The 27,114-nt window shown below is 42.1% G+C and overlaps 1 protein-coding gene across 1 annotated transcript; it reads right to left on the bottom strand.

Annotated features, from left to right (window-relative positions):
- Positions 1–592: 592 nt before the first annotated feature.
- On the bottom strand, positions 593–27,114 carry ndp (norrin cystine knot growth factor NDP). The gene is made up of 3 exons (XM_080902183.1): positions 26,908–27,114; positions 15,539–15,984; positions 593–3,691 (listed from the first exon to the last, which is right to left on the bottom strand). Exons 2-3 carry the CDS (start codon positions 15,746–15,748, stop codon positions 3,467–3,469), a joined length of 435 nt encoding a protein of 144 aa, XP_080758309.1. The 5' UTR covers positions 15,749–15,984; positions 26,908–27,114; the 3' UTR covers positions 593–3,466.

Below are 27,114 nucleotides of genomic sequence, written 5' to 3'. Positions count from 1 at the left end.
AGGGATGCACAAAGGATGATGCACACATATAATCCACTGTTACTGTTTTTAATTTCCCTTTAAGATCAGCTTCTCTTCTCCAGCTGTTTCAGGGCTGGATGAAGTTCATATTACAAGCAGCACATGTCATTGCTAAGCTACCACTGACTGCACTGAAATGTTTTAACTTACAAAGTGGGATTCCAGTGACCATAGGATCAGCAGTCACCTCTCTGTCTGGGTTTATGTGACTTAGATTAGAGCTGACAGAACAAGAAGTCAGATCAGTTTCCTCATATTGTTCTCAGCAGACGGATTTGCATGGGGTAAATAAGGAAATGTATTAAGAGACAAAAATCCCCACAGATATCTACATCACCTCTAGGTGACTAGCTTCCAGTGTCTGTATTAAACTCCACCACTTCCATCTTAGTGGGTTAGATGTGTTTGCAAAAGGGACTTCTGGCTGTGTGGATGTTTTTGAGAAGACATCTGCTCCTTTGTATCTCAGTAAAAAAAAAAATCATAATAAAACTTGTACTTGCTTCAGTTCATAATCAATAAAAGTTCATTTTGTAAACTTTTCCCTCTCATTTTAAGTGAAAGAAATTCACACAAAACATATTATTTATCCCACATTAAGTTTGTCTTTCTCTTCATTGATTTATTTTTGAAGTGTTAAATTTTCTGATAAGACATTTAATGACATGTAGAGGTTTAATTAATAGCAGAACATCAAACAACTATTCCATTTCCTAAGACTGGCTTTTTTTTTTTTTTTACCCATTTTAGTCGTTCTGCAGTGAACTGCACAAACTGATAAGTGATCTGTTAAGGCACCAGTCACACAGGCCTGCAGATGGGATGGCCGCCAGTCACTGGGGAAGAATAAGTACTCCCAGACTGGTTGCATGTGGTTGCTGGCAGTCACTGTGAAACTGATTGCTGATGATCGTTCATGCAGGGCTTAAAACAGTCAGTGACCCCAAGGTAAGTCCAGGTACCTCATGGCTGCAGGAGTTGCTAGGTGAAGCTGATCATACGGTGCTGCACTGAAAACCTCATTGTGATTGCTGTGGCTGCAAGCAGATGGCTACAGTCACCTTTAGTTTGTATGGAAGAGTGTTTGTTTGCAGACACTTGCAAACTTTTGCCAGTGACCAAAGTGATCACACAGAGGTTTTTGGAGCAACACCCTCTTCGATCAGTTTCACCCAGCAACAATCAGCAGCTGCTCCTCAACCAGTCGGGAAATCACTTCCCTAGTGACCAGACATTTTGAGAGTGCTACCAACTATCTCTGAGTAGCAGACATGTATGTGAGGGTAGTGAAATATATGTACAAGGACAGTGAGACTGTGGTCATGTTTGCAGAGTGTGTCTTTAAGGTGTAGTTCAAGGTTGGGTGGGATTACATAAATGATTGGCTCTGAGACCCTTCTTATTTGCAGTGGTGATGGAGAGGCGGACAGAAGCCTTCTCTGACTATGACGTTTGCAGACAGCATCGTGATCTGTGGTGAGAGCAGGGAGCCAGTGGAAGAGAGCCTGGAGGGGTGGAGGTATGCAGCAAAGAGAAAAGAAGTCGAGACAGAATACATGTGTGTGAATGAGAGGGAGACGAGAGTAACGGTGAAGCTACAAGAAGTAGCTGCGAGGTGAAGAAGAGAGTGCAGGCAGGGCGGAGTGGGTGTAGACGAGTGTCAGGGGTGATATGTGACAGAAGCATAGCAGCAAGAGTGAAAAGGAAGGTTTACAAGATTGTAATGAGACCTGCTATGATGTATGATTTGGAGATTTGGATTTTGGATAGCCACAGTTGCAGGTGGAGCAGGTGAAGATGTTATGATTGTTATTAGGAATGATCAAGATAGACAAGATTAGAAATGAGTACATCGGAGGGACAACTCAGGAGGCAGAGTTAGACGGGTGAGATTGAAATGGTTTGGACATGTGCAGAGAAGGGATGGTAGATACTTTATATTGGACAAAGGATGTTGAAGATGGAGAAGATGGTCGTAAAGAAGGAGGACATGCAGAGGGTTGGTGTGACAGAGGAGGATGCGGGGCTAGAATGAAGGCAGATGATGTGCTGGAGTGACCCTCTAAAGGGAGCAGCCAAAACAAGAAGAAAGAAAGGACGTCCTGCTGTATATGCCAGACACACAGGATTTAACTTAACATGTATGACATAAATTAGCATACTCCAAAGCAGTGAAGATAACTGCTGTGCATTTAGAAAGAAGCATTTAAAATTCAAGCTACCATGGCCTTTCTTTGCTTTCAACCACCCATTATTTCAGCTCAAATACTAAAAGTGAGCTCTCAATTCTTTGTGGTTTGAAAAAAAACTGAAGCCTTAATGATGGAAAAAGCTCAATTTGAACACAGTTTTTCCAATTCAAATAAAGTGACCACAAGTTTTGCAAATGAGCCTGCGGCACACACACGCATGTACAAATGCACACACAGAGTATGAATAGTGAGTGTGAAGTTCTGTATTCATCATGTTGGACACAGGACATGTCATTACTAACAATACGTTACAGGCAATAGCGGCAAGTTTAATCAATCCGGCGTGATAGTAGCGGCAGTTACAATAACGTCAACATGAACATCACAAAGATCCAAGTAGAACAGGTTATACTTTAAATGAGCACTGATACCCTTGGCAGTCTATTGACAGTCCACGCCGCTGACCCAGAGGCTGCTAAAACCTTCATCAGTGGTCTTCTTGCATCCTCTGGGCTCCTCTTACGCTACTTTTTTCTTCTTCTTTTTTTTTTCTACTGTTCATTCGATGAGCTCTCCTGTCAGCATCAGTCATGTTTTACACAGCTAGATGAAAGTCTGCAGGGAGTGTGTAAAATGTTACTGGGTGAGTAAGCACGGCGCAGGTGCTCCACTGTAGATCCAGCACATGTCAGGGCTCACGCGGACCCGCTTGTCCTTTCCCATGCTGCTTTTTAACGAGGCATTTTGTTTAGTCGTCAAACGCTTCTTCTTTTTTTTCTTCCCTTTTTTTATGGAGCAGGGAGAAGGCTGTTACAGATATTTGCAATGAGCTCTCATTCTGTGGTTCTTGAGCGTGTGTGTTATGAATTACGGAGGCTTATAATGAGTGCAGTGTGTCTCTGCAGCGAGGAGGGTCTCCAGCGGGCTCCTGGGAGCTGCAGTTTGTGGTGTCTGGCCTTGTGAGCTGAAGAAATATGCTTTGCATTGTTTGTACTGATTGAATGCACATAATAGAAAGGGTATAGTATGTTCTGTCTGAGTCCCAAGGGCTGTAGGTCAATTTTAAGGCCCACGTGAGGCTGATCTGACTGCTCCAAACTATCACTCACAAGTTAACAACCAGTATCTCTGGGGCCGTTTTCTGATCCAATAATCAACCAAAATGCTTTGGACAGCTTGAGAGGAAGGTCTGTGGCCAAGAAAACTGCCGGCTCTTGAGAGTCTTGAGGGTCTGGGAGGGTACTGCTGTCTGCTCAGCTGCACTCCTCGCAGTTGCAGGCGAGGATGTATCTGTAAGTGGCCGTAATGCGAGTCCCGCCAGTGCAGCGCAGCCTCACCGCCTTCAGCTTGGAGGTGTGCGGCCGGCAGCAGGAGCAGGTGCTCTTGAAGGGCTGTTTGAGCACTGAGCTGAATGAGATGAGGGGGTCGGAGCGGGTCGTGTGGCTGCAGTGGCCCTCGCAGCGCGCCAGCAACACCATCTGGAAGAAAGAAGTAGGCGAAAAGGCGATGTTATGAAAAATACAGATAAGCATTTTTCGTTGACCTTCAGGCTCTTTAAGGGGAGTAAAAAGATGTTTGGGCTCTGTGTGTGTTTATGTGTGCGTGGTTGGCCACTTTTTTTCTGTGCTGTTTAGAGGGAACAAAGCCAGCATATGAAACCTTTCCCCAGTTTAACCAGTCAGCACACACACACATCACCAGCCTGATTAGTGTTGTGACTGTCCGACCGGCATTCCTCTGTAGGTCACTGAATTCCTGTCGCCTCCCTAAACTGACTCCTGTGTCATGTCCTTCTGCCAGCTGCTGTGTGTCGCCACCCGTGTACCCACTTTGATAAAGGCCTGTCTGGGGCCATGTATGGGTGACACACACACACACACACACACACACACACACACACACACACACACACACACACACACACACACACACACACACACACACACACACACACACACACACATATGAACAGTGTTGTCGCCACTTTAAGACCATTTGTCTTTGTCCTGGCAAAGGATCAGGCTATCAAACTTTGGCCTCCTCTCTGTCTGCACCTTTCCTGCTCCTCCTTTTACTCATGAGCCAAATTCAAATTCAAATTCAAATTTTATTTGTCACGTACACAGTCATACACAGTACGATATGTAGTGAAATGCTTGGACAACTGCTCGTGACCTAAAGAAAACAAAAAAGGAAAAGGCTATGAATAAGATAGGAAATAAATATGAAAAATTAAAAAGGGTAAATTTAACTAGGAAGGAATAAAATATAAATTAAGGTTAAAAATGAAATAACTGTACAACACAAATTAGAATGAAGGGTAAATTTAACTGGGAAGAATAAGATAAAGATAAATATATAAATTAAAGTTGAAAATAAAATAACTGTACAACAAAATACACAATATAGAACTATATAAGAATGTATGAAGAAATCTAAATATAAATAAATATATACACAATAACAGCAGCTGTACAAGTATTAACCGGAAATGAAGAATATAGTGACCAGTGTTGTGCAAAAACAAAGTCCAGAATGTCCAGTGTGTGTAAGAACTGTATGTGTGGGTCAGTACTGTGTGGTGGTGTGATTGAGAGACCGTATCGCCTGCGGGAAGAAGCTCCTCCTCAGTCTCTCTGTGTTGGTCTTCAGGGAGCGGAATCGCTTTCCTGACCTCAACAGAGAGAACAGTCTGTTGTTGGGATGGCTGAGGTCCTTCACGATCTTCCTGGCCTTGGTCCAGCACCGCCTGCTGTAGATTGAGTGCAGGTCAGGGAGCTCGGAGCGGATGGTGCGCTCAGCTGACCGCACAACCCTCTGTAGAGCTCGTCTGTCCTGCATGGTGCTGTTCCCGAACCAGGTTAAGATGTTTCCCGCCAGGATGCTCTCTATGGTGCACGAGTAAAAGTTCCTGAGCACCTTGGAGGGCAGTTGGAAGTCTCTCAAGCGTCTGAGGTGGTAGAGACGCTGTCGGGCCTTTTTCACCACGGTGTTGATGTGACAGGACCATGACAGGTCCTGCGTGATGTGAACTCCGAGGTATTTGAAGCTGTCCACTCTCTCCACTGGGCACTCGTTGATGACGGGGGTCTGGTAGTTCCTCTCCTGCTTAGTGCTGAAGTCCACTATCAGCTTCTTTGTCTTACTGACGTTTAGAAGGAGGTTGTTCCTCTGGCACCAGTTCTCCAGATTCCTAATCTCCTTCACGTAGGCCGTCTCGTTGTTATCAGAGATCAGGCCCACCACGACGGTGTCGTCAGCAAACTTGATGATGGTGGTGGAGCTGGTAGTGGCCACACAGTCATATGTGTACAAAGAGTACAGCAGGGGGCTCAGAACACACCCCTGGGGGGCTCCAGTGCTGAGAGTGGTGGAGGCTGAGACATGTCCGCCCATCCTTACTGCCTGTGGTCTGCCAGTTAGGAAGTTGGAGATCCACTGACACATAGATGAGCTGAGTCCCAGATGCTCCAGCTTGGTGGTGAGTGTGGAGGGAATTATGGTGTTAAATGCAGAGCTGTAGTCTATGAAGAGCATTTTAACATAATTCCCCCTTCTAGTGTCCAAGTGAGTCAGTGATGTGTGGAGGAGATGAGAGATGGCATCGTCTGTGGAACGATTTGGACGGTAAGCGAACTGTAGTGGGTCCAGTGTGTCTGGTAGTGAAGAAATGATGAAGTCTCTGACCAGGCGTTCAAAGCACTTCATCACTACTGAGGTGAGGGCTACAGGGCGATAGTCATTGAGAGAAGCAGGGTGGGGTTTCTTCGGGACAGGAACAATGATGGACTCTTTGAAGCATGTGGGGATCACCGACTGAGATAAAGAGATGTTGAATATCTCAGTGAACACAGGAGCTAGCTGGTATGCGCAGTCTCTTAGGATACGACCTGGGATGCCGTCTGGTCCTGCTGCTTTCCTGGTGTTCACTCTCTTGAAGGCTCTCCTTACTTCATGCTCGGAGATGACGAGCACGTTTCCGGTGCTGGCAGTATCTTCCTGTCTGCAGCCGTTAGCGCCGCTAACACTAGCATTGTTGGAGACCTTAGCTGCAGCCTCGAAGCGAGCATAGAAAGTGTTCAGCTCGTCTGCCAGAGTCACGGCCGCGTTCGTCATACCGGTTGTTGGTGCTTTATAGTCCGTTATTGTCCTTAGTCCCCGCCACAGGCTCCTAGAGTCACTCTGTTGGAGTTGTGACTCTAGTTTCCTCCCGTAGCGCTGCTTCGCCTCTTTCACCGCCCTCCGCACGTTATATGACGCGGCTTTGTACGGGTCCATGTCCCCCGTCATGAGTCCCGTGTTGTAGGCAGCGGTGCGGGATCTCAGAGCGTCGCGGATGGTTTTATCCACCCACGGCTTCTGGTTGGGAAACGTTGTGATAGTCTTTGTCTCCACGGTATCATCCGCTAGTTTCCCGATGAATCCCACAACCGCTTCCGTAAACACGTTGACGTCATCGTCGGAGCTGTTTCTGAACATGCCCCAGTCTGCGTCATCGAGTGCGTCCTGTAACGCGGCCACCGATTGATCCGTCCAGCGCGCGACCTTCCTCTGAACCGGAACTTCCTGTTTCAGCCTTTGTTTGTATTTTGGCATGAGGAAGATGGCGGTGTGATCAGATTTGCCAAACGGGGGGCGGGATTGTGCCTTGTAGCCGTCCTTGACCGTAGTGTAGCAGTGGTCCAGTGTCCTTTCACCCCTGGTGGGGCAGGTGATGTGTTGATAAAAGTTCGGCGCTGCGCGTTTGAGGTTGGCGCTATTAAAGTCCCCCGTCACAATAAGCGCAGCGTCCCGGTGTTGTGTCTGGTGCTGTGTGAGTGCCTCATGCAGCTCGCATAAGGCGGTGACCGTGTCCGCTTGTGGTGGAATATAAACGGCACTTACAATGACCGATGTAAATTCCCGAGGTAGATAAAAAGGACGACACATGATGGACAGTAGTTCCAGATTTGGTGTGCAGGAGCGTGTGAGAGGAACAACGTTCGCACTGTTGCACCAGTTGTTGTTCACCATTAAACACACGCCGCCTCCCCTTGACTTCCCCGAGTCCCATGTCCTGTCCATGCGGTGAACCGAGAAGAACTCGGCCGGCTGGATGGCGTGGTCCGGCACCGCTGGGTTCAGCCATGTCTCGGTGAAGCAGAGGAGATTGCAGTCCCGAATGTCTCTCTGGAACTTTATCCTGGCCCTGAGGTCGTCAAGCTTGTTCTCCAGTGACTGGACGTTGGCGAGCAGGATGCTAGGCAGAGGTGTGCGGTGTGCACGAGCTCTCAGCCTGTTCCTGACGCCGGCTCGCTTCCCTCTAGGCCGCCGCCGCTTCCCTTTGTTCTCCCTCGAGATCTCACTCGGCCAGCTCGGATCCGGAGTTAAAAACTTCGAATTGTGAGTACATTGTAAACCAATAGAAACAAGAGTGTCACTGTCATACCTAATGTACCCAATGGTGATGATTTTGCCGATTTAGAAACGCTGAAAACTAACTTAAAAAACAAAGACAAAGAAAAAGTGGTCGGAGCAGTCGTGACGGCAGCCGACCTCACCGGCGCCATCTTAAAGCCGCTACATTAAACAAACCTATGCAAGCTTCAGTACTGACACAGCACTGTTCAAGTGCCATAATGAACTATTATCGGGTGAACGTACACCATTTTAAACGACTCAGTTTGTACTTCTGTATATTTCCATTCTCATCGGTTGATGGCCACCCTTCTCTGAGCCTGGTTATTTTGGAGGTTTCTTCCTGTTAAAAGTGATATAAAGTGATATAAACCATTACTAAGCAGTCATCATGGGCTCATTCAAGCAACTTTGTTCATGTTGGAGGGTCCTTGAGGAACATTTAGAGGCTCAATTTCAAGAAAAGGTTATTGGAGGAGATTCTGATAACTCAAAACTTTCCCAAAGGAAACTTATTTAAAAAGTCAGTTAATTTATATTGCAAATTTTCAAGATGTACAGTATACATTTTTTATTAATTTGCACCTTTATCAGTTTTTTCTAATTTTATGTATGATTATGTTTTATTAAAGTGGAAAATAAAACATCACTAATAACAGAATCTAGTGACAATATACTGCTGTCGGAGGGATCATTCTTTTAATACAGAAAAAAAGAAATTATTATTTTAGATGCAACATGTCAGGCTCATTTTCCCTATTATTATTATTATTATTATTATTATTATTATTATTATTATTGTTATTATTATCGTTATCGTTATTATCGTTATTGTTGTTGTTGTTGTTGTTGTTGTTATTATTATTATTATTATTATTATTATTATTATTATTATCGTTATCGTTATTATCGTTATTGTTTTTGTCGTTGTTATTATTATTATTATTATTATTATCGTTATCGTTATTATCGTTATTGTTTTTGTCGTTGTTGTTATTGTTATTATTATTATTATTATTATTATCGTTATCGTTATTATCGTTATTGTTTTTGTCGTTGTTGTTGTTGTTGTTATTGTTATTATTATTATTATTATTATTATCATCATCACTGCAATTTCATCTGCGGTAGTAGTAGTATGTAATTTTGCAACAAACTGTAAATTTCCTTTGAACTATATTGTAAAATGTAAATACAAGACTAGCTTTGTATTTATTATTTATATAATTATTTAAAATTATATAATATACAAGTATTATATATTTTCAAAAGGGCTTGTACCACCTTGTGGGCCCCTCTGGACGTGCCCCTGGTCTGATGGGTGTTATATAAATGTAATTCTATACATATAGGACAAATGTCAGCAGTGCAAATATAAAGCACATCAAACTGACTGTTGTTGTAATTTGGTGCTATATAAAGAAATAAAATAAAACGGAATAAAATTAAATAGGACACGAAAGTAAAAAACTGAAGGTGGAGTGCAAAAGTACTGGAGCTGGATGTGTGTTAGTTGTGTAATAATTTTTAAAAGAATTATCTTAAATTCTTGAATTCTCACGATGAAAAGTAGCTATGATTAATCATGAAAACTCCAATATGACATGAACCTTGCATTCATCGGTCTGTTGTGTTTTAGTGACAGGTGCTGTGGTTACTTTTTCCTACTTTGGTTTTTTTATTGGCAGTTTTTAATTTGAATTTGAGGTTTTATGCTCTAAACTCAAGTACTTTTGTAATTAGGAATAATGGTGCTTATTTTGGCTGAAATTACTTCAGTGTTTCCAACAACAGCTGCTGTTTTACTTAAAAAAGTCACTGCTTGGATTTTCAGACTAAAACTGAGCAGCATTGGACTTTATTTGAGCCGGGGTTGCTAAATGCACGTGGATCTGTTAGGTAACAATGTAATTACAGTGTGACATAAAGAATGTAAGCATTTGTCTTTTAAAATAAAAGTAATTAATAACCAAAATTTCAAAATAAAAGCATTAAAACTTTGTCATCAACTAGCATGTCCGCAGCAGTGTTGCTGTCCAAGTTTAGACAGATGTAATTATGTTAAGAACTAAGATACTCGGAAATGAAGGACGAGTTTTCTGCAACCCTGCACTGAAATATTTGTGATTCCCGTGAGGAAGTCCCATATGTCCTAAAGACAAAATCCAGAGTCGACACAGTAATCTGTGCTGTCGTCAAATGGATAGCTTGTGTGACTGATCCATTCAGATGCATGGGGCATGTGAAATATTTTCTTTTTTTTGTCTGTGTGTGGGGATGGGGGATTGTGTTTGCTTACTGTAGTCTCTTACAGCAAGAATATTTTTTTCATGCATTTAATATGTTATAGAGTTTGTTTTAATGTTTTAGAGGCTGAAGTGTCATCTTGGCCTTTAGAGGGTCTCGAGATCCACTTCCTGTTTTTTGTCGTTGCTTGGATGTGTGGAATGGCTCCCTGGGAGTAATGGCTGACACCTGGTTTGCTCATCTGCAGATATACAATTTGGGCCTACGGACTCAGCTGCTCGCTGACCTCCAGATTATTTGTTTTGACTGAACGTTGTCACCATTATTTTTTTGGTTTACTTGCACAGCACTTGTTCACACAAGACACATAACCGAAGAACTCACTCCATGTTAAACGTTTTGGTGAAACACTTGGTGAAAATCATGTGTGGTCTTCACATTCTCTTCTGCCCCATTGTGCTTGGGTTGTGAGGGCAGTAATACTTAAGAGGAATAACACGTTCAGTTCAGTTTCTCATATGAAAGCTTGATTTTATAGCCTTAGGTCACCTCAGGCTCTCCTGTGCTCTGATATTTCATTTACTGAACAACACATTAATTAATCAGCAGTGGAAGTAATAGTTAGTTGGAACCCTAATTATAAAAAAAAAATGTAACTTTGGAATTTTTTTTTAATGCACTTAAATTATAATTAACCCTGTAATGCCAAGTATATCAGATTTGATGCATCAGTTTTTAAGAACTATAACCCTCTAATATGTTTTTTTTGGTTTAAGATAAACAAACTATGAAAAATGAATTGCACAAAAATCCTGGACGTAGCAAAAATGATACAAATTAAATCTTATACATGCAAATTCGTCAGAAGGGTTGACAAACAATAGTTTGATAGAAAGGAATTTTCTGGAAATTTTCAGGCTTTACAGGCTTAAATAAAACTCAAGGTGAAGAACTAGTTTTACACTGGTAATAACTGGTAAGTGTGTTCTGTGTTTTTGAACACAAATCAAAGGCAATTTCTGATAAATCCATTTGTCAGATGGCTTTCTACATTTCTTTGAATAACTGAACCCTATAGTTGGTTTAGTGTCACATAAATGACAATGTACAGTATACTCACACATCAACACCAAAAACCCAGCAGGGGTGAAAATAAGCAGAGAACAAAGAGGGAAGAAAAAAAAATCAACATCTTGAACAATTTTTCACTCATTTTTACTGCACTGCAAAAAAACAAAACAGTACAATTTTTATGTTTGTGGACAAAAAAGTACAATAAATAACAACATCAGTGTATGAAATATTGTTTTTTTCCTTCACAATTAAGGAAGAAATTTTCTTCAGCTCCGGTGAAACAGGTCACAACTGTTACTTACATTAACCCGAGAAAGCAGCAGTTCAGCACTGGCAGGAAACCACACACTGTGGATCTAACCTGTGTGTTTTCATCATGTTTTTGCTAATAAGTTGAGACAGATGCTCAGACAAGAGTTGCGTTAGCATCTAAGCAGGAAAGTCATTCAAAAACAAACCCAATCCTATTTCTTTGCACGCTGCACAGTGCCAAGATAACCATAATGAAATCCCCAGGTTTATTTTTCTTCTCCCCTCAGATCCACAGAGGACATTATACAACTGCTTCCACTGGCTGAGTTGTGCTCTTCGCACCCTGTAAACTCAACTTTATTTGTGGAATTAGCGTAGTGATGGTGTAAGTTCAAATTTACAATGGAGGAGTTTGCTACCAGAATATTACTCAACACCTGGGCTGCAGACAGCAGAGAGAGCTTTTTTTTCTAGTCATACAGCACTGCTTGAGCTTGAGCTGCCCCATATTTCTTTGTTCCTAGGAAAACAGGAAAAATGTGTAACAATACACAGAGTATAGAAGGCAAAAACACACAAAGTCAGTGTTTTGTATGGCCACTTTTATGACCACCTTTAAAGCTTTCGTTATTTCTTATTTTCAGCTTTTTGAAGGTCAGTCAACGCTGTTCTTTGGATGTTTCTGCCTTTTGTTCTGTTTTCTGTCAAGGTGATCCCACACTGCTTCAATAATGTTGAGGCCTGATCCCCAACACTACTGGCCCCAAGCCATGTTTTACAGATGGCTGTAGACATTCGCTGTTGTCCCCCTCTCTTGTTCATACAAATCCTCTAAAGATCCACCTCTATAAGACCTGGTGCCACTGATTTTTTAGTCCAGTTCACTGTGTAATCTGCCATACTTCATCTAGTCTTGTTTCTTTCATTTAAGATTCATTTGAAAAATCAAACCTTAATTGCCTCCAAATAATGTGGAACTTCTTGTACACACACAATTTTCTTCTGTCTTGATTATTGCTGCTCACTTTTCACATGCATTTCTCAGCCTCCTCAGCCCGTCTTCAGTTGGTACATAATGCAACAAAACAAAAACTAGCCGGCATTCAGAATCCATTTAAGAATGTTACTAACAACATATAAAGCCCTTCATGACCGGGCTCCTGCGTATAAAGCAGAGCTACTGAGACATCATAACTGCAGCCAACCTCATCTGATCGGGGTCTCCTAACTGTTGCTCTTATCTTAAAGCTTGTGGTAATCACGATTTTGTGGTTGTAGCTCAGGTTGGCTGAATCTGGGGTTTGTTTTAAACATCTGCTGCAATCTCATTTCTATAGTTTAGCTTCTACTTAATCTTTTGCTGTCTATTTGTGGCCTTTTTTTTCTTCTGCTATGCGTGTATAGGACTGTGTATGCAGGAATGAAAGCGACTGTGTGCTTGCATGGTTGAACATGTGCACTTAACTTTAATGCATTTTTATCCAAACTATGAAGCCCTTTGTAACTGTTCTATATAAATAAAGTTATTATAAGTACATTTTCCCTGTTTCTCTTCCTTCTTGCCTTCTTGAGACCATTTCTGATGGTCATCAAACTGAAGTTGGATCAACTGGAGTGCCAGATGCATCGCTCAGGTCTTGTGTCAGTTTTTTTTTTTACTGGACTTTTTCCTGTTCCTTAAGAACGGGCCTTTCAGATACTGTTTATCTGATGTATATTTTTAAGCCTGCCACTTATTTTGTCCCCCAGTTTCCTCTAAATATTTCAGGGCACAATGCACAACATGATGAGATATGGCAACAAGTTTTCAGCTAACAGCTCTTTCCAAATTGCCTACTACTGCTATTTTAAGTCTATAAAACTATTTGACAAAAGACAAAATAAAGTGACAGAAGATACTTTTAAAATTGTTTATTTACTAAATTGTCTGTGTAGACACAACGCTGGCTACATTTGTTAAATGACTTTTGTGATACTAATTCATAGGTCAGCATTAAGGGATTTAAAACTCAAGAATTAAAAATGAAAATCCTCTGAAAATGGTCAGGTACAAGGACTGGAATGAAAATGTTCAAAGAAAAGCTTTAAAACACCTTCAGACAACCTGAGGACCCATCACTCAAGACAACCTCCTAAGCCCCAACGTCCCCTGACACGGGAGCAAAAGGCAGGAGATCAGTTAGGCTTGGGGCTTAAGAGGTTAAAAGGACAGGGAAGTTTGGCTTTGCAGAATCTAAATATAAAGAAATGACAGCTGGCTCAAACTTTTTGCACAGTACTGTACACAGCCAAAATATGAAAGTGGAAAGACTCGAGGAACCAATATAGTTTACCCCAGAAAAGAAGCAAACAACAAAAAAGAACACAACAAAGCGTGAGGGCCCATCATTTTATTGGTTTCTATCCGCTGGCACCGCATATAAAACAAAGGACACGACCACATGCTAACTAGCACATAACGCACCAGCACAGGCATAAATGCCGGCAAGAAGTCGGCCACTTACGTAGGTTACATTGTAGGCACTACAAAGATTCACCACAGAAGTCTAAATCAGGCCTGAGGTGTAAAACAGTTGCTCAGTTAGGCTTCCACTCGGCTCTCTGTGCGCTGTAATAGAAAGCCAAGCTCATGCTGAGTGTGTGTTCAGCCCTGCCTCGCCTGAGCCGAGTTGCGGTTTGGCCACCTGCTTGATGCACTCATAGTCAGAATATTAAAAAAAGACCAAAGAACAGATCACTCACGCTAGACAAGCAACTGCACTGGTGCACAACAAAAGGAAAGAGGGAAAATCGACAGCACCTTCCTACAATAGCATTCACATGTTTGGTGCTACTCAGTGGGATCATCAGTCTCTTTACGTCAAGTGGCTGTCTTTAAGTTGTCAGGATACACACCACACCATTGTTTAATCACTGCCTCTCCACTTTTCTTCTTCTTTCCTCACCCCATCTCTCTCTCTCCCCCTCTTTAGCACCTGGCAGTGCACGAGCGAGCAGGCTAACAGCGACACGATAGCTTCAGCCAAATCTGAGCCCCAGCTGAGGTGCAGAATATGTCTGCAGCGTGGCCCATCTCCAGAACCACCAACACACACACATATACACACACTCCTATGTGACTCTTCTAAAAGAGATGGAGATTAAGAGAGCAAAGGAAAGAATGATACACTAGAATGGTCAAATGGAGAAAGGCTTTCAAGGGGAAATGAGCAATACTAGTAGAAAGGAAGGAATTTGTGAGAAAAAATGGCTCTTAAGTCATTGCTGGGTATTATTCTTAGGCTCAGGAGCTTGATTTGAAGCAAATGGCCCATTACCTTAAGGAGCTCTGTGCAACCTTAGAAAACCACTGTTATTGCTGACACCTCCACCCAGGTGATCAGTAGGCTATAGCTCAGGTTCATGCTCAGCTTGTACTTTCGCCAGTCAACACTGTCCTGCAAAAAAATGTTGTTCTGTTGTATGTGCTGTATTTCTTGTATCTTGAACAGAAACCAGGAGACCGGTATAAACACTGCGTATCAACATAAAGACATCAAAGCTAAATTGCAGACAGCTTGCTAACCACCTCCATGTTGAAAAGAAAACCATATTTTGTATAAAGTAAATATTACTCATAGATATCTTTGCCATTGCATGATTTACTAAAATCAGTACCATGTGACACTTTATAATCAATGATCACTTTAGCTGGGCAAGCTAACCAACTAGCATTTTCATTCAGATATGATTTTCACTGACAAGCAAGATGTGATTAGCCATACTCAGTTTTGGTAACATTAGCAGATAAAGTCGTTTTAAAATGTCCAGCTAAGTTATTAGATTAATTAGCAGACCCTGCTGTTTGCAGTTTGTCCGTGACTCTGAAAACCAAACATCCTGAAGTCCACCACAGTTTCCCCTGATAGTCAAATTTCCACTTCCATCTCCAGACCATCCAACTTAAATAAAACTGTGTTCTGGCTAATTTCAGCTCATCAGCTAACATGGACAACTTGATACCAACACCTGCAGTTATTAGTTGACTTATGTTCTAAGCTGTTGTTTTCTGCTCTTGACACTTGCACTAGAAGGCAGGCACTGAGCTACGCGGGGTGTAGAATAATTGTCACATCCTTTGGGTTTTTGTGGAAAAGTTCAATCACATCGTTCACACAGAAATCACACCACCGGCTGACAGAGGGAACTGAGAGACTCGGGGATGGTCTCATTTTTGAACTTATATTGCACTCCATTTAAACACTGGCAACGATAAACATTTAATACATCAAACAAAGTAAAAGTCACATAAAAAACATTGACAACTATCTAGATTTCATATGAAAGGTTGGCTTTTAGTGTGTTGGTAGGTTTACCTTGGAGTTGCATTTATAAATTGGGTGTGTGATGGTCTCCACAAAGTGATGCCTCATGCAGCGGTCTGGGTCAGCATCTCCCAGGTGTGCGTGTCCGTTATCGCTGGCCTTGTTTCTGCTGCTGGCAGAATGGACCAAGCCCAGGAGGGGGCAGCACATTAGAACCAGCAGAAGACCAGAGGGGGAGCCCCCAGAGATGGAAGGTTTCATGATCGGGCCACCCTGAGGCTCTTGATCCTCACGGGATGTCCAACGTGTAACGTAGTTGCTTTTCTTCCTCCTCCTTACAGAGTCTGTTCTGTCACAAGGCTGCACAAAAGGAGATTGTCTTTGACTCTGCTTTGTTCCTGTCAGCTCACTGTAGGTTCAAATTCAGCAAGCTTTAGGTAGTAGGAGGGTTTCTTGGGCAGGCTGCTCCATGCCCCGCTGCCTTAATCCATCAGAGTCTGGAAGCAGAAGACAAACATAACTGCATCAATGGAAACATGAAGAGATAAAGACCAGAAAAAGCAGCGATATTGCGTGTGGCCGTTCTATGTTTTGTCCACAAGTCAAACTGTTCCAAATGCTACAATTCGTGTGTAGTGGATGAAGCTATCTCCAGACATAGTTTTTTTTTCTGCCAGTTTTTGAGATTAATTATTTGAGTGTGTGTGTCTCAAGAAACTGGCCGTCTACTTTGTCTCCTTTATTCCACGCTCAACCCAGTACACCCACACACGGCACACACATGTGGACACATAAGTCCTTGTGCTTTTATTATAGAAGAGAAACTTAAGCCATGCACAAACAGCCTGCAGCCGGGCCTTTTCCTCTCCCCAGGAATGACTTTTTCATTAAAATAATTCACTTTCCCAACAAGCCCTCTCATGACTGCAAGCCCTCTGCATATTTTCACATTTATTTAGGTAATTTTTTTCCCGACTTCATAGTTTTATAGTCCTTCTGACAATAGGGTTTGTGTTAAAAGTGAGCCTGGTTCTGGCTGCAGCAGGTATGTTGAAATGTGTTGTGAATTAAGTGCATGGTAGGGTGAGAGATGGCGAAAGGAGCAAAATAGCCATGTTAAAGTTTATTAACTATTATTATCTATCTATTTTCACGAGCTACCCATAAATTCATGCTTTGTGATCATTTTAAATACTTTGACCCAATTTATACTTGTGTGCTAAAGGTTTACGAAGAAGTGGTTACACATGGAGTCGCAGGAGCTGTATTTATGCTTAAGTGTTTGTTTTTTTTAAACACGTACAACTAAAGTCAAGTGTAAACCGTGGCTTTGTAAATGTAGGTGCTCATTAGTGGTGCTGTGGAAAAATATGACTTTTACACAGTTGCTTTGGGATGAGAAGAAAGTTATAATTTTGATGAAGGAACCGACCTCCCAGCCCATTGTTCCTTCAGTGGGCTGGTTTCAGTCAGTATGCAAATGTACTGTTTATAAGATTGGGGAAACCTGCAGTCAGCTGAGACTGAAGAAGTCACTTGGATGAGTGACGAAACGTTTCTCCCACTGAAAACGCCACGTCCAGATGAACAAAATCAACTTTTGGAGATCAGTAGTCTGATGTTGATTGTACAATAGTTAGAAAAATTCCAGGTTATATAAAGTGGTCAGATGAATATTCTGTTCCTTATTACTCCTCAACTAAATGAATATGTATTTAATTTCAGGGACAACTATATAACCCCACTGATGTATTTTCCACTCTGTCATATGTCAATCATATCATTCATTGTCACCTGTAAGTGCTTTAATCCTTGAAGTTGAGAAAAGTTTAACGTTTGAGCATAAATGACTAGCCTACTTCATGCTGCTGACATTTGTTTCCCTCCTTTGTGACAGTGTAAATGTGTAAATGGTAAGATGACCTAATTGCTCTCTATGGTCTGAGGTTGCCATGTTGCTGGTTGTTGCTTCCTGTGTGGACACCTCTTGACATATGATGAGTACAAGTAGTTATTAAGTGATAATGTCTACTTAAAAAGTTTGTGAAATGTAACCTATTTGAATAGTACTTTGATAATACTTGGAAATTATTGAAATTTTAACTCAAGACAATTTGTAACTAGCTCTTCAGTCAATTGCTTTTAGTTACATACCTATGCAAGAAGTGGAGTTACATTACAGTAGAAAATGAAAATGTAACTTTAATGCATTAGTGTTTTTGTGAGTGTGTGTCCAAACATCTGCTAATCACCCACCTGAGGCTTCTATGCATCCAGTTGCCTTTCTCATGCAATATGCACTATTTTAGTTGCTTTATCCTAGTCACAGTTCCACCCGATATCATGGAAAAACGTGTAACAGACATCCACCGTGTCCATTTCACGCTTTGCCTCTCCAAAGCATGAAAAGGACATGCATGCAGAAGCTGCAGTACCAGCAGGCGAGGTAATATATTGAAAGCCAAGAAGTCGCTATTGACCAAGGGTGGAATAAAGTACATTCCAGGGTCCTTAATCACCAGAAACAATTTACAATAATTTGCAGCAAGTGGCTGGTACTGCTACTAAAATGATCAAACCTAAGGGAACGTCTTCAGCCTGTAGAGAACTTTCCTGTTTTATTACTTACAAGGAATGCATTTGGCACATGACTGAATTACTTATAGTCTTGCGTTTTAAAGCTATGTCTAGCAATTTGTGACCTACTACATTTCAAAATAACTTCCCAAAAAGGTCAGTTGCACTAAAATACTTTCACAAAACACGAATACATGAAATTATGTTATTATTATCATTTTATTACATCCCTTTTCAACACTGCACCATCTTGCACTCACTTCTTCCTCTGAACTAAAACCAAGCAACTAGTTCGGGCAAAACCTTTAACCCATCTCTCCATCTTCAGCTCCCCTTTAGTTCAACCCCAGTGTTTTTCTTTCTAAGGGGGAATCATTTAACCTTAACATTCCTCTTGAGAGAAATAGAAGTATCATTTGGCCTGTTAAAATAAATATTCCCTGAGATGTTTCGTTGGCTTGTCGAACATGTGCTGCAGGGTTTACATTGCAGTCGGCTCATGCAACAGGATGCTTTAGACAGCCAGCACCCATCAGCACTTCCAGCTTTGCCAGCCATACCATTAGAACGAACACTGTTATCCCCGTCTCTGCTGCTGGTATCGCTATCAGCATCATTAGTGTGCATGTCTTAGAAATTACACAGTCAAGTCATTGAGAATCGTACAGTGGAATCAATTCAGTTCCCATGTAAGACAGAGTAAACGAGGAAAATAGAGGCATCAGCCAAAGTGGACATTGAAGCAGATGTTGGCTTGTTTTTACTAGATCGACATGATCTACATATTTACATGCACCCATGTGAATATAGCTTACAAAAAGTAGAATAAAACTGGACATGAAAAAAATATCTATTATGAAAAAAAATAAAAATTACACTACACTAACACTAACTGTAATGATTTTGTGAACTTTGAAAATGAAAATAAAATAGAAATATAGAGGAAATATCCTTTAGTGTCTGGTAAAACTTTAATTACAGCTTGCCTGATGACACTGAGGGACATGTTTATCGAGACTCTGAATGTCCACAAGAGTCAACTGCTTTCAAAAAGTTCTGTTTTTATTGTAATAATTGTATAGATTTTTCTAAATCTTGCCTCTGACAATTCCCTTTTATACAGTAACAGTTAAAATAGACTTAAACTCTGATGCTAATTAAAAACTAAAAGTAAACATTTTATAAACTAATCCGAAACAAGAAAATCCACTCAGAGAACTAACTGAAAATAATACAAAATAAAAGCGAATTCGAAAATACAAAACTATGATAACTGATCCATTTAAAGACCAGATTAAGCAGCAATGGGGCAGTGAGACAAAAATTTGCTGTCGGGCTCCTTTTGACCCGAGACTACCCTCACTTATGCCTCTGTGCACACCTTGCATGCCCCGTGGCCTCCAAATTCCCTTTCAGTGCAGTGCGCACTACAGAGCACACATGACAGCTTCATTACGTCCCCAGAGACCCAGAAAACAACCAATACTCAAGTGGTAAAGCAGTTCTTAGGTTTTCTGCACGTCAGCTGAATATGTGGTCAACAGGTTTATTTTCCAGTAAATGTGATCTTACTACCCCATAAAATCTAAGCAACGTGAACTCAAAAAATGAACTAGACCTTTCTTCCAGCCTCCATAATCAATATTTCTAAAACACTTGAAATGATCAATGCAACAGGAAAGAGTTTGCTCAAAGAAGCATAGCAACTTAGTGAGCAGGTGGCAAACAAATTTGTGCATATAGCAGTTAAAAAGTCAGATACCTTCCTAAAAATTCAGTGGAGACAACGACTTAAGAGGACTTTACACTACAGACCTACATTCAGCATGGCCTGAGAGACATATTTACAATGAACTGGAATACTGCTTAATATCTACTGTATTCAAACACACAGATGTCTGGATAAAATGGTCATTATCAGCTTCAATTATGATAATATGGTTTCCCTGCTCTCAACTGACTAAACAATGAATTATTGACGATTCAACTGATTTTCCCTTTCAAATTGCCTATTAAAAGTACACATGCAGTCAATCTGTGAATTTTCTGGCTCCTGTAGTTTTGGCGCTCAGTGACAGCTGGATGCTGCCTTAGCTGGACGACAGTCTGGTTTTGGATGAAAGAGCAGAAACCATATGTGATTGCAGCATCTCCTAACCCACTTTTTAAGGGAAATGTGTTTAATCAGTTCAGATCAAACATGACAATGTAATTGTATTTAGGTGTTTTCACAGGAAAAACATCCGCAGTGTTTCCTCATAAATCAAAATTTCCGCTCAGAACATGTGTTTTTGTTAGACAACAGGCCTTACCATGAAGCAAAACAATCAAAGATAATGACAGGAGTGAACCGCCTAGTAAATACCAGGACAAGTCAAGCAAACTTTATTTTACCCTAAATCTCATAATTTTGGTCTCCAGCCAGCTCTGCGCTCTCTGATTACTAATTAGTTGAGCTAGCCAGACATTTCCACCTTTTTATGTGCACCAGGGAGATGACTTTCTATGACTGTCGTCTGCTTGTTATGTATCCATCTGAGGCAGCTTCCCTCTAACATCATTGCTATGCAAGCAGGGACGTGCCCTTACCGCAAGGTGACCACACATCATTATTACTGTCTCTTTTGGCAACTCATGCTTAAACTCTGAAAGCTGGTCGTATCAATACAGAGCTACGAATGGCAGCTGACTCAGATAATGGGGGCTTTCAGGATAATATATGGAGATTGTATCTGGCTGAGTGAGTTCATTACTGCACTGTGAATGTACAAACTGAGAACTTATTAATGTGTGAAATGCCAGGTACCTTATACTCTCACCTATCCAATTCATATTTATAGAGATCTTAGAGTTTAGAAAAACAAGCTCTATTGCCCCTTCCACCCCATTCCCCCAACCGATCCAAGTATAATGACCAGCAAACCCGAGACCGTTACGGTCCATATCTTTCCTGGATCTATTGTTTGGAATCAACCCCATCATCAAGTCCAACCAAGCTTGTCTTTCTGATATAATTACAAAAACAAATCCCCATGGTGTTCCACTTAAACCTGAACCTTTTCCTTTTCCCAAAAACAGTCCCTCTATCGTTCCTTTCCCATCACATCTTTCTCTTTAATCCCCAAGACCAAGCAGTTGCACCGGTACCGTCTGATGTCTGATAGAAATGATTATTTCTGGGAGGAGTGCTGGATACAACCTCATTATGTCACCTTGGGTCCTTACTGCTTTCATTATAATGTGCTGCTATGTGAGCAATACAACAAGTCATTAATTCTGAATTACCCATGAAATTTCACCTCAGTTAAAGTAAACAACCTCCTTTGATGATCGTTGGAGAAAAATTGCTGCAAGACCAGGTCCAACCCCATAACCTCCAGCAAAAAAACCACCTCGTCCCTCATCCTCATCACATGGATAACTTCCATTTGGTGTATCACATACATCACTCGAATTGATTTTACTTTAACAAATCCAGGTTCTTAGTTGTGTTAACTGAAAGCCTGTGTCCTGATATCCGTGACAGGAATCCATGTTCAGAGCTTAGTGGAATAGGAACACTGCATGAGGTAAGACTACAGGAAGCAGCAGCTGGACCGCTGCTTCAGAGTGTTAGACTTGTACTGTTCTAGCAAAGAAGGAGAAAGTATGTTGTGTTCTACAGAAGCCAGGGACATGGGGGAGATATGCTGAATTAGCTATCACAATATTGCCAAGTCTAAGGCAAAAACAAGTAGTCCAGAGTAGCATTATTACAAGAGGAGAACAATAGAGTAGTGGGGTGATTTTTTTTATGTATATATTGAGTTAAGACCACCACTAATAAAGACAGAACTTTCAACTAAGTACAGTTACAACATATTAAATTGTTTAATATGTTACCTTAATTAAGATGGTTACACAAGTAAGTTGAATACACTGCTTAGAACTAACTCTTTAATGTGTACAGCTGGCGCGTAAAAGAGGTCTTAGATATAAACTTAATGGCTACTTAGTTTATATTATACTACCAACGTTAGTAGTTACAAAAATTACGATTATAAAAAGCCTTAATGTGTATTGCTTACTTGGAAATGTTGCCTGAAGAAAGCCTATTTTCTCTCTGTAGAGAACATGGCACCACAGCTTAGGTTTGCAAAGCTGTACCTGAATGAAAAACGAGACTTCTGGAACAATGTTCTTTGGACAGACGAGACAAAAGTGGAGATGTTTGGCCGTGATGCACAGCACCACGTTTGGTGAAGCATATCTGCACAAACATCTCATACCAAATGCCAAGCATGGTGGTGGAGGGGTGATGGTTTGGGTTTGTTCTACAGCCACGTGACCTGGGCACCTTACAGTCACTGAGTAAACCATGAACACCTGTGTATACGCCTCAACCCAAATGAAATGCTGTGGCGGGACCTTAAGAGACTTGTGTATAAACAAAGGCACACAAACCTCAATGAACTGAAGCAACATTGAAAAGAAGAGTGTGCCAGAATTCAATGTGAGAGTCTGATAAAGCTATGGGGAAATGGATTACTTCACGTTATTGCTGCTAAAGGTGGTTCTACGAGCTACTGAGTTCATGGGGTCAGGTGAAAATGCAGCGTCATGAATGTACGCTTTGACTTGTGAAGTAAGGAAGCACACTCTAAACCCTTTTATTGAAACATGACATTCTTTTTACAAATTCATTCACATCATTCATGTGGAGAAATTCAGAGCCTGACAGACCTGAGATGACAGTGAGTTACTAAGAAATGATTGTAAAATCATTTAGCAAAAAGCTAATAGTTTTAGCTTTAGATTCTTCGTGAACATCCTGCTTCTTTGGCCTATACCAGGTAAATGGCAATTATCCATTACCTTTATTTATCCTTTACCTATCTTACCCCAACCAGTTGCGGCAGATGTCCACCAAAGGGAGTTTTTCCTTCCCACTGTCACTGGGGGGGGGGGGGGGTCATATGATTGTTGGGTTTTTCTCTGTATGTATTATTGTAGGGTGTACCTTACAATATAAAGCACCTGTTGGTGTGATTTGGTAGAGTGCGTCCACTGCTTCAGGTCTTACTTAAACAAATTGGAACTTCAGTAATTTAGCACAAAGGCCTCCAAATCTAAAGCAATCTCTTTTCCTCTTCAACTGACCAACGTGAAATTCCCAGTACTCAGAAACTAATAAGAGTGCCAAAGCTGGAGGCCCAGAGGCAGACGAAATTATTACACAGCATGTATTATTTGCACTGTAACTCCAGGCCTATATCTAGATCTGTGCTTATTGCTTATAAAAAGACATATCATCTGTCATAGAACAAATCAAATTAAACAAACTCTCCTTCATTTTTATATAACTTTAGCAGCATAGCCAAAGGGCGGCTAATTTAAAAAAGGGCTCTGGACCTGCAAAGAGATCCAAACTGGGTTAAATATATAATATGTGGGAATCCAAACCACATTACTACAAAGACAGCCCCACAGTTTGTGTGGTCTGAAGGTTTTGGCTTCAGCTGAGAAGATAATTCCAAGCTTAAGAAGTGCAGACACTGTGATGCCTCTCTTAGAGGCTACTGTGGGAAAGATGCCTCCCCACGCTCACCTGGGATACAGAGACCGATCATGACGGGTCTGAAATACAGGCAGGCCAGATCTGCTTCAGGTTTTTGACTACTTTTGGAGTATCTGTGGTGAACAGTTTTCATTATTTTCTTACCATTTATAAAACCAAGCAATCGATCAGTTCACACAGATCAGTGACAGCAAAAACTGATTTCCCTGTTTTCCACTGCTCTAAGATACACAAACACAAGTCATAATGAAAACTTTTGTTCAAGAGGTACAAGTGAAACAATTACGTTATCTCAAAAATCTGTTATGAAAAGTGACACTGCGCTGACGCCCCAGTGTATGTTGTGTAGAACAGAATTGCACAATACTTGTTACCATGTTTTCTTCTTAGCAGTGGGGTGCAAGTATAAATATCCCCTGCCCACCTTACTTATGGGTTTTCATCTCACACACACAAACCCTCACATATGTACATAAGGGCTGTGTCATGTGGTATTCTCGTGGGTGTTATTATGCTCCTGCTCTGGGGCTGTGAACATTGCTGGGATGTTGGTGTGTGACGGCACATGGCCTGGGTAGAGGAGTCGGATCTTCTGAGGGATCCTCTGCTTTATCACCTATGCCTGGCGGCAGCTGAGTACACAGTTGTTGTCCAGTGATGGGCCTGTCTGCAGTCACAATGGGGAGCTCGGGTATTAAGCCCCCACTGCCCTGCTGAGAAAAACAGGTGCATCACAGGACGATGGAGGAGATGGAGTGAGGGCGAGGTGACAGGTAGAGCGGGGGAAAAGGTTGTTTTATGGTCTGTCATGAATAACTCAATCTTGCCTTCTCTCCTACATTTACTGCTACATCATCACCCTCGCTGCTGATCTGCCACGGCTCTGTATCATGCCCAGAGTTTACGTCATGATTTTCTATTCACCACCACCTGCCCTCATCCCCAACCTCACCCCCTCCATTGTTTCACCAGCTTTTAATAAACTAAAGGGCAGATTCCTGACTGCAGTGAAGTGAGGGGGGGTGGGGGTGTACAGAACCAAAGACCTGTCCAACCACACACACACACACACACACACACACACACACACACACACACACACACACACACACACACACACACACACACACACAGTTTGGCATGCAGAGTGCCAAGCTCTTCCACTGTCTACTGACGCCAGCTCTCAAAACGCACACACAAACTTACTCTTCCTCTCTGTCTAAAACACACACACATTCGCCCTCTCTTACCCTCCCCACGTGCCACTCTCCTAAAAGCTAAGCTCCTCACTAAATATATATCCCCCCCCCTCCCCCCAAGTAAAGATAAGACAAACAGTGTGGATTTGAGAGCACTGTACAGCCAATGACAGGCGGCTGTGTGAGCTGGAGCTAATCTTGTGTTAGCTTTACAATTTAGGCTTCTCAGAAACAGTGGGAAATAAGAGGCACTGAGATTGGAGAATACACAGGGAAGGCATTTGTGTAAATATTCTCCAGTTTCTTTTTCTTCTCATTTAACCAGAGTGTGGGAGCTGTTTGTTGACCGCTTTGATAAAAACAGAACCCCCTAATCTTCCTGAGTCAACACGCATGCACCTCAAATCCCAACTCCATCTCCTCTGCTGTTCTCTCCATCCGTGTCAGAAAGAAGTGGGGGGAAAGAAAAGCTGTGGCGAGCTGTGGGCTAAAAAAGCTGCGCATGTAACTAGATCAATCCTCAATGCAGCTCCAGGCCTAAGATGTTTTTGAAAAAGAGGGAGCGAAAGGAGTCGTGGACGCATTTGTTTTATCGCTCTGGACCGGGTTTCTTTGGGCAGCAGATATCTGCCACATGCTCGTCTGGGTGGTTGGTGTTAAGGATCCCCTTGATGGCCTCAGGTTCGTGTAGAGCATCCATTTGTCAGAAGCACATTCCTGTGGCAGTGAGACATTGTGAACTGCCTATCAGAGCTTCAGCACTGTCCAAATAAATATACTCACAATGGGCCCCAGTGTGTGTGTGTGTGTGTGAGAGAATATGAAACATGAGACACAAAACCAAGTGTGTGCTGCTCTGCCAGAGTATTGCTGTCTATCTGCACCTGGCTGAATGTGCAGTGTTTCAAACACACCTCCTACTCCTCGTCTTCGCCTTTTTCTCTTCCCCAAACAGTTCAGAGGTGATTCTCAGAGTCTGCGGCGCTTCTTTCGTTGCCGCGCAAACTGTTTCTCATCTGGTGTCACCGGAAGTGGACGGAGATGTCTGGAGGGCTGTTTGCATCACACGGTCTCAATCGCTTTCTTTTTTCTGCCCCGTCTTGTGTCATGCTCTCTCACTCTCACCTCCTCCAGCCCTTCTTTTCTCAGCCTCTCTCACACATCTCAGTTTCATTCTGTTTCTCCTATTTATTGTGTCCTCCTCCTGGCTCTGCCCGTCTCTTTCTTTCTCAGATGTTTTTTTTCCCCCTTTCCTCCTACTTGGGCTTCTTCTCCTACCCCACTCACATTATCCCACACTCTTTTGTAGCCACTTCATTTTTCATTTAAACACCTTCTCCCTTTATCATTCTCACACACACGCCTCTCCTCCTCAGTCAAATCAAAGTGGTAGCTCGCCTCCTCCTCCTACCTACCACAGAGTCTATTGTATCTGTCATCATGTACTTCTAGCATAAGCCAGCAGCCTCGGGGTCCAACATAACAGGCCAAGTCAATCATACACTTACAGCCATGAACGCACACACCTGTAAAACACATATTCATGCATCTCCGGAGATGTTCACTATTAACGCACTATTAATGTCCCGCAAGCCACGCGGGTTCCCACTATCCTTCCAGCCTCGCTGTCAGTGCCTGATTAGCAAATCCACCGGCGCCAACACAAACATGTTTCCTCTTATTACAAATCATGTCACACTGCGTCCTAATCACAACCACTTGCAGTTTATGGACTCGCACGGTGTAGAACTGCCCTGCAGTAAAACAGGAATGCACACCTGAGCTTAGTGATGTGCAACAGAGGAAGGGAGGAGTAGGGGGGGAGAAAAAAAAAGTGAGCAGGAGTGTCACTCAAACTCTCTTTGAGCGAGCCCATGTGTGATGCACGTACAGCTACGTAAAAATGCACACACGTGAAACACATCCAGGGTATAGCAGTGAATACTTGGATCCTCGATGGCATGCCTGATACAGAGTTTGATTGACTACATTTGCAGTGCACAGAGTTATAAAAAAAGACAACAGGATGCACCCAAATCTGCAGGAGTGCAGATTCAGAGGTGTGACACCCAGGCTGATGGTCTTACCTTCAGTGACCGGCAGCAGAAAGACAGCAGAGGTATCCGGAGAGGCTGCATGCAACACTGGATTTGTTGTTCAACTGTTGTTTCCCAGCCAGCTCCTCTCTCCTCTTGTTTCTACCTCTCTCTCTCTCTCTCTCTCACTTACACACACACAGACACACACTGATTGTCTGAGCGCTCCTCTCTCCTCCCTCTCTCTCTCTCTCTCTC

The sequence above is a fragment of the Rhamphochromis sp. 'chilingali' genome (assembly GCF_963969265.1).
Source record: "Rhamphochromis sp. 'chilingali' genome assembly, chromosome: 14".
Taxonomy (NCBI): domain Eukaryota; kingdom Metazoa; phylum Chordata; class Actinopteri; order Cichliformes; family Cichlidae; genus Rhamphochromis; species Rhamphochromis sp. 'chilingali'.
This window is presented reverse-complemented; position numbering and strand designations above follow the sequence as displayed.